The 11,909-nt window shown below is 36.1% G+C and overlaps 1 protein-coding gene across 1 annotated transcript; it reads right to left on the bottom strand.

Annotated features, from left to right (window-relative positions):
- Window positions 1–8,659: 8,659 nt before the first annotated feature.
- On the bottom strand, window positions 8,660–9,983 carry LOC131897068 (olfactory receptor 5B12-like). Its single transcript, XM_059247938.1, has 2 exons — window positions 9,243–9,983; window positions 8,660–8,863 (listed from the first exon to the last, which is right to left on the bottom strand). Exons 1-2 carry the CDS (start codon window positions 9,981–9,983, stop codon window positions 8,660–8,662), a joined length of 945 nt encoding a protein of 314 aa, XP_059103921.1.
- Window positions 9,984–11,909: the final 1,926 nt, after the last annotated feature.

Raw genomic sequence — 11,909 nt, forward strand, 5'->3', positions numbered from 1 at the left:
GTGACCAAAATCAACTCACAGAAGAAAGAGTTTGTTTACATTTGTTGTTCCAAATGGTTAGAGTCCATGATGGTGGGGGAAACATGGCAATAGGTAGCAGGATTGGGAAGCTGGCTGATGACAGTTCCTCCCCATACAGGAAGCAGAAAAAGGGATGAAAGGTAAGGCTGTAAACTTTCAAAACCTACCCTCGGTCCTACAACAGCAATGTACCTCCTACAAGTTCTATAACTTTCCAAATGTCATTATCATCTGGGGACCAGGTATTCAAATACATGAGCCTCTGGGATAATTTTCTCATTCAAATCCATACCAAAGTTAATTAGAGTAAGACTCTTGATTCGTGTTATCCAGTGGCCTTATTTTGAATCCTAAGTTGCCACCTTTGGTGGTATGACCTTCCTCAAGGTATTTATATCTAAAAAATTCAGAAAAAAAACATATAAAATAATAGTGATCTGTTTTATTCTTGGGTGAATAATAATGATAAAGTGAGCAGACACATGCTCAGAGCTTAGGATATAGCATGAGGAACATGTTAAGAGTTCAACAAATTTAAGTGTTACTGTTTATTCGTCCATGAAACTGATATCACCTACGGGCCTAGGGAGGGCATCTAAATATTATACTGACTGCCTATCATTCTAAAAACCTGAAAATTAGTAGGATTATAAACTTGTTATACAAAATGGATTGTAGCAAAGGTAGGCATATCAGGTTTAAGCATTCTAGCCTGTTTTACCTGCTGCAGGAGCTGGTGGGAAGGTCCTGATAGGCTCCCTGACAGCACTGTGGTTCTTGCCTTCTCACAAGCCTCTCCATGTTGTTGAAGTCACTAAATATCAGAAGATCAATCTCAATCCCTATTATACATTCTTTCAGGATAATAAATTCATTTCTGGGGAATAACTGCCAACCCCATAGGACAAATATATTTTTTCACCTGAACTCTATTTTTCACTCATGACTGTTTTGAATTGTTGCTAATATTTTCAGGCATATCCAACTTTTTGACAGTATGAGACTGTGTTTCTAGATACAGAGTTCAATGTCAAGAACTACACAATTGAGTTAAAAAGACCAAAAAAAAACACAAAACAATTTCATATTTTTTTAGTCAGAATATTATTTTGTATGGCCACATGTAGATCTATCCCAGGGAGTACGAAGCTCCCAGGTTGTAGGTTCATCATGCCTACTAGCTTACCAGAAGTTCACTAGCCCAATATTGGCTTTCCAATAAAACTTTTCACCTAGGTAATCCAAGTAGACAACAATCTTGTCAAATTCATTGACCAGGAAAGACATTTTTAGCATCATTTTCTTTCTAATCCTATTGTATTATTTTGGTACTTTACTAACTGAATTTACAAGCTCCTCAAAGTCCTTCAAAACTCATTGAAGCCTTTTTCACTGCATAAAGATTACATATACCATGAGACTCAGGTAAAGCACTGTCACAAGATCACTGTTCATAATCTCATGAAGATGTACACACATACACATAAATACAAATAAATGAATAAATTATTATATTTGAAGTAACATTTTATTTCTGGTAAGAGAAATAAAAACTTTGCTTTAACCTTATCATAAGAGGAAACCAAACAGGCAGCCCTGAAAACACATATACAAGTATTATTATAGAGACTGAGCACATTGTATTTGGGAGTATGTTAAGTATATACATATACATATATGTACAAAATAAGAAGTAAAAATGTCATTAATTTGCAAGAGAGTAAGGAGGGATATATGAAAGTATCTAAAGGGGAAACTATATAATATTAATCTCAAAATAAAAGAAATAATTTAATAATTAAAAATAAGTTTTAAATGTAAAATAAGGAGACATATAGAAAAGAGAAGTATTAAATAGAATTTATACTCAGAGAAATTGTAGTATTAAATAATTATAATAAAATCTTTCTTAGATGATAGAACATTTATAGAACTTCTTTTGGTTTATAATTTACAATTAATTTGCTAAAGATATTGAAGACTTTACTTTTCCACCAGCCTTCTTGGATATACTCTTAGTATCTTGTTCTCCACACTGCAGCTCAGAGAGTTCAACATGAACCTGACCACAGTTGAGAACATGATTACCATTTTATGAATGCCCATGAAGTGACTAAAGTTGGTTGGTAAGTACATGAACATATTCTTATATATAAAATGGAAACAATGATGAGTTACGATGCCCAGGTGAAGAAGGTCTTCCAGCTCTCAGCTGGTGGAGAAGGACTTCCATCCTTCCGATAACCAATAGAGAGGAAGCAATATTTATTGTTGCCAACATGAACATTACCCATCTCATTTGTAAGAGCAGTAAGATTCAGTAGTTATATCATATCACAGAGAAAGTGGTTAATACTAGAATGGCATAAAGAAAATGGAAAGTAATGACAACATGAATGGAATATTACAAGAATCCACTGACATAGGAACCATCAACAAGCAAGACACATATGGTACTTGTCATGTTGGTGGAGAACTGTACAGACTTACATATGGCTGTATGATGGTTTTAGGCCATTGAAGCAAAGATGCAACTTCCAATAGTTGCAAAATCTGTAAAGAAGAGCATCTGGGAAGCATATGTATAGTAGGATAAGATCATTTATCCCCTAAAAACTCCTCTATTACCTTGAGAGTGACAGGTGAAGTATAAAAACAGTTCACCAGGAAGAGATTACTGAGAAAAAAAGTAGGTGACACTGTGAGATCAGCAGTCCAATAGAACCAGAACAACCATCCCAATATTCCCAATAAGAATGATCAAATAAACAAAGTAAAGATTATAAATGATTGGTCTTACAGTTCTGGGATATCTCTTTTTTTTATTAAGAAAATTTTTCATTCATTTTACACACCAATCAAAGATCCCCCTCTTCCCTCCTCCCGCCTCCTCCAGGCTCCCCCTTCCAATCCACCCCCTACTCCCCCCCCCACAAAAAGGCAAGACCTCACATTATCCTAAAATGTATCATGAAATTTGCAAGCAAATGGATGGAACTAGAAAATATCATCCTGAGTGAGGTAACCCATACTCAGAAGGACAAATATGGTATGTACCCACTCATAAGTAGATACTAGATGTAAAGCAAATGATAACCAGACAACAACCCACAACTCCAGAAAAGCTAGCTAACAAGAAAAACCCAAAGAGGGACATATGGATCACCCTGGGAAGGGGAAATAGATGAGATCTCCATGAGTAAACTGGGGATGAGGGGTGGGCAATGGAGGGTAGGAGATAGGGAATGAAAATATAAGGCACTGGGGAATCTCTTAATCTCACATGAATAAATTCACTCTCCCTTGAAATATTCTCCAGCAAACTCAGGAATGATCATGACTTGCTCCTAGGATTAGATGATATAAAAAAAATTAAACATGATCAAGGTCATGATATAGCATCATTTCTTTGTGAAAAACCTGCATAAAATTCTTATTAGGGCAGGTTGTATGAGATTATTAATGTGGGAGTAGTATAAATGAACCTTGGAACTTATATTTAGGGTTCATTTCAAATTGTCTGGTATGTGATATTATTTATTATAGTAATTCAACTCAGTATGTTATTTACATTTCCAAACTCATACAAACACAATGCACACTTTGATTCTTTAAGTATGTACCAAAAGTTTATTCAGGTGAAAGTAAAGTGTGTGCTTTGAAAAATCATGGTGACAAGAACGCTAAAATGAATTTCCTGTCTCTCACAGCTGTACCAAGTTATACATAGTTTAGCGTCTTGTGGTGCTGCTCTAGGACTATACACCCTTTCTTCCTCATTATGAATCCTTTAAGGGAATGCTTTAGTTTAAAATTTAGGCCATTTTGTTTTCTACTTGATGTATGAAGCCTGTATGTAATGATACTCGGATGTATTTAAGCATGTCAAAAATTAAAGAGAGTTTTACTTGATTTCCTCCCATGTCTTCAATTTTTTAAAGTAGGCTGGGATTTTCCATCTTTCATCATCAAAGAAGTCTGCATTATTACTTTTAGGAGGAGAATAAAGAAGAATGAAGAGTTGATTTTCTTCTCCCTGTGGATTCTGTACCCTCAACCAAGCTGTATTTCCTAATGTGTTTGGTTATTCTCACTTCCTTGATGCCTCAGGTAACAAATGCCTATGCTTAATAGGTTATAGTATGAAGTGGCCTTTTAAGCCACTAAAATACTTTTAGTCTAGAGTCTTAGGTTTTACTCCTTTACTTTTACATATTAAGGTAAGAAAAGATGTGGCTTTACCTTAAGGGCATTCTAAATGAGAATTATAATTCCTTTTATTTACTTATTGTATCTGCACCTATATAGCAAATAATATGTAAATTCTTTGCAAGTAATAAAAGACACTATAGTTTTAAAAGTAGGCAAGTAATGGGAGATATTACTTCACATAGTATATCTCATATCTTCTTAGATACTACATTGTGTTCAGTTCAAAATACTAATGCCTAACTATTGATGGTCCTAAAGAAAGTTACATAATCCTTTGTACAGTAAAATGCATGTTAGAAGATCTACAGTCTCTAAAATTACAAAGATTGTTATCATCATTACACTTCTACTCTTGAACAGCATTCTAGATAGAATAAGTTTATGAATGCAGTGTCACCTTTTGAGCATCACTATCTCTCCAGAGTCAAATAGTCCTGAGTATGGAAATCTATAGGCCTGGAGCAACACAGGACAACAGAAATAGCAGCAATTCAAGGCTAAGAAAATTTTCAGAAATATTCAGCTGTTTATATTTTCTGAGCATTAGTTTTCTTTACTGTGCTATCATTTGAATAGTAAAGAACGTTGGATATTTTACAATCTTTTATAGTTCTAATTGGCTATGTTGTCATGTCGATTTGCTGTTTAAGGCTTCCTGGTGTCAGACAAATAGGGAAACAAAGGAAATATCAAAACTGCTTCATATCCAGAACAGTGGTTCAATGTTCACATCTAGGAAGGCATCTTGCTGTTATCATACCCCATCTGTGAAGTGCTGATACAGAATGGAACCTTGGCTTGTGCCCTTGAAAACATCAAGGCAGAGGTGGAAGCTTTGCCTATGTCTCAAGGGAAACAGTGTCATGTAGGCGGTGATCTCTAAAGGTTTGTGATCCCACATTGGCCCTTCAACCTGACCTTGGTGAATACAACAGAGGAAAGTGTCTAAATTTGTTTGCATAATGCTTATAATGGCAAAGGAGAATAGAAGGTCAGAATAAAGAATCCCATTTCTCAAATCAGTGGGAAAGCATATTTTAAAATAAACAATATTAGTGTATAGTTGAGATTCAGATAGTTCTTAGACAGAATAAGAGTAAAGGGTTTTGCACATATACCAAGTAATGAGCAAGGTCATAGAATGTATCTCACTGAAAATCTTATAGTAGATAAAGACCAATGATATAGTAATAAAAGTACAATTCATAAATGACTAAAGATCTAAGTAGACTTTTCTCCAAAGGACACATAGAAAGATGCACATAAAGCACATCAAACAATGCCAATGTCTTTAACCACTAGGTACATGCAAACTAAAAGCATAATCACATGTCATTTCACCTACACAGGATAACCAAAATAAAAATGCAAGATAATATCAAATGTTAGGTAATACCACTATAAAGAAATGAGTATCCAAACATCTTGATGGGCCCATAAAACAAATAATTTGAGAAATGTTCAGGAAATTCAAGTCAGTTAAGTAGACAATCATCATACAACTCATTTATGTTGCTAGTAAGAAACAACATGGACCGTGTGATTTAGAATCAACATTACTTCCAGCAGTTCTGAGGCTTAATGCTTGAGCACTCCATACAGCACAGCTGAGGAGGAAGAGGAATATAGCATGAGAGAGAAGTACAGATTTGGGTTTTGCCTTATGCTCCTCTCTGTCCACTGTTCTAATCTCAAGATCTGAGTACCCTGAGTCTTTGATGGGAAGAACATCCTTGACATCTTTGCAGTATCTATAGGGTCATTGTCCTGATTAATAGCACCTGACATGTTTGTTATTGCTACTCTCTCCCAAAGTTTGCTGGACCTAGGCCTCAGCTTTTTAATTATTTTAGAGTTAGTCAGGGAGTCTTCTAAATCATTATCTTCTGTTATGATTCATGACTTCACACAATTTCTATCCCTTTATATTGTATTCTATGCACTTAAGCAAGACCACATAACATCTTTAATGGTTTGTCATTGAGAGTTATTTTCTACCCAAAATTAATTCTTCAGATGACTTTAACTTCATTATAGCCACATTTGTTTACTAAATGACATACTCCTCAGTACCATGGAGAACTGCAATTGTCATGATCAAGAGTGAAAACAAATATATAAGAAGCTAAATATCCTTTTCATAAAATCATAAAAAAATCTTGCCAATTCAAAACTATATAAATATCTAGAAAACCAGCATTCACATATAAGAGAACATGTGACACTTATCTTCTGTGCCCAACTTATTTCCCTCAGCTTAATAATACCCATTTCAGCATTTTGCCACAAATTTCATAATTATTTTCAAAATACTATTTTCTTTGGAACAATCATACACAAGTCCAATGAATTTGATCATACTCAATTGCCTAAAACCTCCCAAATCTTTTTGCCACACTACTTCATATTTTCCCTCCATTTTATCACTTAATAATTTCTGAATCCAGTTAATGCTACCCATATGACCCTACGTCTGGGACCACCTACTGATAGATTGTCAATGGAAAGCATCCATCAGTTGCCAGTAGCTGATGAACTGGAGATGGAGCCTCAGAAGCTCCTGTCACAAGTGAAATCTTGACTAGCTTGATTTTATGCAGACAACCACAAATGCTGTATGTCCATATGTATGATGTCCACGTTATGCCCATAAGACAGCATTTTCCAGAACTTCCCATCCTCTGATTATTATTGTCTTCATGTTCCAACTTCCACAATGTTCTGTGGCATTTAGCATTGTGGGGACTTTTACATAGACGCCCCATCTATGAATAAACACTCACAGTCACTTATTCTCAGCACTTCACCCACTTATGAGTTTCTCCATTAACTATTAACTGCCTGCAAAAGATGAGAAGTTTCTCCAATCAAGGCTGAGAGTAGTCTATATAATAAAACAGATATAAGCAGATATATTTAAGAGGAAATCTGACAATGTGACCACTTAGCAAAGCATCAAAGTAGTTCTTTCCTTGGAGCCTATATTGTCCATACACATAGGAGCAGCTTTACAGTACTGGGCATGAACGATGCAGTCTTGTTGATAAACTCTCTGTTGTTCTTCCTCTCACTCATCCACTCATTTATGCACGTGTAAAATTTTCTGCTTACAATTTATCTGATTAGTTTATTTAGTTGCTTAATAATTTAAATTTATTTCATTGAATAAGCACTTAATTCATGTAAGAAAAAAATGCCTGATATTCAACATGAGGATTGATATAGGAGAAGAAGCTCATTTTTCCAGGCTACAAATCCCTTTGGTTTTCAGTTAAAGTGATTATATTTAATGTACCATTTCTTGGCTATGGTTTTGATTTCCCTTACAGAACATCCTGAAGTGATCAACAATACCATGCAATCCATCAGAAGCTCTAAGGGATTTCCTCCCAATTTTGAAATTGAATTCAGTGTAATTACCTCAAAATAATGAGAAATTAGGATGATCTCTAGATATTTTCATACTTTTAATGCTTTACTTTCTACTTTACAAATTGATTTGACTTTTAAATAAAGGTTAAAGAATTTTATTTTATGGAAGATACTGCTGTCCAACACACATGTTAGACATGGTTAAGAACTTTGTAGAACTCTGGCAAGAGGAACTATCAATGTAGTTTTGGGTGAATTTATTTCTGAAATGAAGGGATTGAATAGATAGTAGATAGTATGTGGTTCTTTATTATTGAAACTCATCATTAGACCTATTTGAACTCCAAGATACAAAATGTCATATGTCATGATTTTTATGTCAAAATAAAATTTAAGAAATAAAGCTGTTTTGGATGATCTTGGGCTGATGCATTCTCTCAGGATGTCTCAAAATGTTTGTTTAAAGTACTGTTAAGAACTATAGCTTTATACTGTGTATAAGAAATTGAGATGGAGACATACTCATTGGGTAAAGGCTCATGGTGCCAATTCTGATAAATTGGATTACATCCTGACCCATATGGTAAAAAGAGAACCAACTTCTGAAAATTATCCTCTGACCTCTATAGTAGATCTGTGGCCTTCACACACACACACACACACACACACACACACACACACACACACACACCAATTAAATGAAGTGTAATTTCAAAAATATCAGATATTTTAAACTTTAATAATTGAAAACATAACTGGCATGTGAGATTAGAGTCAAAGAAGGTGATACCAATTGTGTTGACCACTGTAAACCTGGCAATAAATAGCATTATAGTCTTGATTTTAAAATTTAATTGCTTATTATTTATGCAACACATCAACAATTTACTCTAAACTACTCATGCCTGAAAAATAAAAATAGAGATACCATGTGTAAAGAGTATCAAAAAAAATATAGATGAAACAATTTAAGAAAAATTACTACCAGACAATAGATATCTAATAGAAGTTTCCATATTTTAAAATCAATTTGTAATTAACTGACTTAGCCAAATTATGACTTCGAATTTCCCACAACTTTCTTGAATGCACTCTTGACCTCTTTGTTTCTCAGGCTGTAGACAACAGGGTTCAGCATGGGGATAACCATGGTGTAGAACACAGAGGCAATTTTGTCATTGTCCATGGAGTGACTGGAGCTGGGCTGTAAGTACATGAAGATGATTGTTCCAAAAAAGATGGACACAGTGGTGAGGTGCTGTGGGATGTATGGCAAATGTGTTGCTAATTAATCAATAAAACACTGATTGGCCGTTGGCTAGGCAGGAAGTATAGGCGGGGCAAGGAGGAGAATAAAGCTGGGAAGTGGAAGGCTGAGTCAGAGAGACACTGCCAGCCACCACGATGAGGAACAGCTTGTGAAGATGCCGGTAAGCCACGAGCCATGTGGCAAGGCATAGATTAATGGAAATGGATTAATTTAAGCTGTAAGAACAGTTAGCAAGAAGCCTGCCACGGCCATGCAGTTTGTAAGCAATATAAGTCTCTGTGTTTACTTGGTCGAGTCTGAGGCTGTGGGACTGGCAGGTGAGAGAGATTTGCCCTGACCGTGGGCCAGGCAGGAAAACTCAAGCAACAGTGAGGTGTGATGCACAGGTGGAGAAAGCCTTCTTCCGGCCCTCAGCTGAGTGCATCCTCAGAATAGCGATGAAAATAAGCAGGTAAGAGTTCAAGATAATGAACAGAGTGAAAACAACATCAAATGAAGCCAATATAAAAATTATAATGTCATTTATATGGATATCAGAACAAGAAAGAGCCAGCAGTGGAGGTATGTCACGGAAAAAGTGATTGATCACATTAGAATGACAGAAGGAGAGGTGGAAAGTGAAGGCAACATGGATGGAGGATTGAAGAAGTCCACACACATAGGAGACAGTTACCATTAGAACACACATGGGACCTGTCATGGTGGCAGAGTAATGCAGTGGTTTGCACACTGCTGCATGACGGTCAAAGGCCATTGAGGCCAGGATGAAACTTTCAGTAATAGCAAAGGCTGCAAAGAAGAACATCTGGGCAGCACATGCATTGTAGGATATGATCTTATGTCCTGTGAGAAACCCTTCCATTACCTTGGGAGTGACTGCTGAGGCATAAACACAGTCCACAAGGGACAGGTTACTGAGGAAAAAATACATGGGAGTATGGAGTCTGGAATCCAGCAGAATCAACACAATCATCCCAAGGTTCCCATCTAAAGTGATCAAAAAAATGAGAGTGAAAATGATAAATAAAGGGATCTGCAGCTCTGGGGCATCTGTTAACCCCACAAGAATAAATTCAGTTGCTTCTGAAATGTTCTCCATTAAAGTCATTTGGATCTTGCCATGACATGTACCTACAACAAGATGAGTAAAAATTATAGTAGTTGAACTTGACCCTGATATCTGAAGTGTGAGCCATTTCTTGTGCCCAGCTTCATCTTTCTGTCTAGTGTGGGGCTGTATGAAAGATGACCTGAGTGCTGGGCAGAGACAGGCTGTGTGTTCAGATCTAATGCTGCAGATAGGAACTGAAATTTCTTTGTTCACAGAAACTGCCACATTGGTTCATAATGTTTCTGTGAGATTTACTTTCATTTACTGGTATATATTCTGTACTACTCTTTTTTTTTTTTTTTTTTTTTTTGGTTTTTTCGAGACAGGGTTTCTCTGTGTAGCTTTGCGCCTTTCCTGGAACTCACTTGGTAGTCCAGGCTGGCCTCGAACTCACAGAGATCCGCCTGGCTCTGCCTCCCGAGTGCTGGGATTAAAGGCGTGCGCCACCACCGCCCGGCTCTGTACTACTCTTAATTACAGTGTTCATTATTACTACAGTAATGTCTGCTAGCATTCTTGTCTAGGATGTATAATGAAAGTTAAATCAACAGAAAGCACAATGTGGAGGCATGTTGTCATGCCCTATTTTTCTATGACAAACTGGCAGTGCATTTTCCATCTATAATAAATATCTCACCACTTGGAAGGTATCCAAGACCAAGGACTCTGTTCTATGGATAAGAAGCTATTTCTATAAATCATGAAAGCATTCTTAATTGGATATTTGTTTTTAAATATTGGAACATTCAAGAAATTGAGTGTTCAATGGGTCATATTCTTGATGAAATCTTACTATATTTTATCAACTGAAAGAGCAAAGGAGCAGCTTTTTTAATTAGTAGAACTAAAATTTTTACTGCTTTATCTTATCATCCTGACATTCATTTCTCATATAAACTGGATGCTTTTTATTTCCTACCATCAACATATCTTTGCTTTATTTGTGTTTGGGGAGAAAATAAGGAAAGATGAAAGAGGGGGAGAAAATAGAGAAATGGAATAGTTGTTCTTATCTTTGCCTGTATACCTGCTCTCCTGACCAAATCATATTATATTATAAGTCTAGTTGTACTCAACTACATGGTGGCTCAGGTGACAAACAGTCTTGCTACTGTTCTTAGAGTACAAAAGAATGTCTCCACCTAAAGAAATCTCTGATGCTGGAATGTTGATTGTACCCATTCCTCCAAAATACTTCATATTGAATGTGGGAAATGATTCAGACTTGTCATTAAGAATAGCCAAAGTAAAATTCATTTGTTTCTATATTTATGTTCTCCCTATGTTTTATTGAGTATAACCTCCACCCTAATCTTTCTAAAACATACCTGATGGTCCAGAGAGAAGAAATTTTAGTTCTGTAGATCATCATGGTAGAGTTGGAATAACAGGGAACCAAAAAGGAGAAAACACATAGAAAAGTACAGTCTTAGTAAGGATGCTTAACCATTCTGGGCATTAGACACCCACACCCTCTTTTTTGTTTGCTTTTAGTTTTTATTTGTAAGATAAAAATGGTTAGAAATTCTATGCTTTCTTCTAACTGGCTATACGTATTTTAAAGTAGCTAATCAATTAAATTGTGTCCTAGGAAGTAGGGCTACCAAATACTAGTTATGGAAAACCCCGCATGTCCATATCATTGGTTCAAACAATTCTCTTTTCCCACCTGTAGTGACTCTTCTTTCCGATTTGTGGAGCTCTGCTGTGGACCAGAGTCTGGGCTTGTGTTCTTGCTAATATCAAGTTAGTGGTGGAAACTTTGCACACATCTCAAGGGAGGCAGTACACATCACTGAATACCTCTAGAGACTTATGATTTCATATTGGCCTTTTAACCTGAACTTGATGGAGACAGAGGAAGGTACACTGTCTGCATTTGGATAAAAAGTGCTTATGGGGGCATGGGTGGACAGAATTTTA

This window comes from Peromyscus eremicus, chromosome 1 (assembly GCF_949786415.1).
Source record: "Peromyscus eremicus chromosome 1, PerEre_H2_v1, whole genome shotgun sequence".
Classification (NCBI taxonomy): Eukaryota; Metazoa; Chordata; class Mammalia; order Rodentia; family Cricetidae; genus Peromyscus; species Peromyscus eremicus.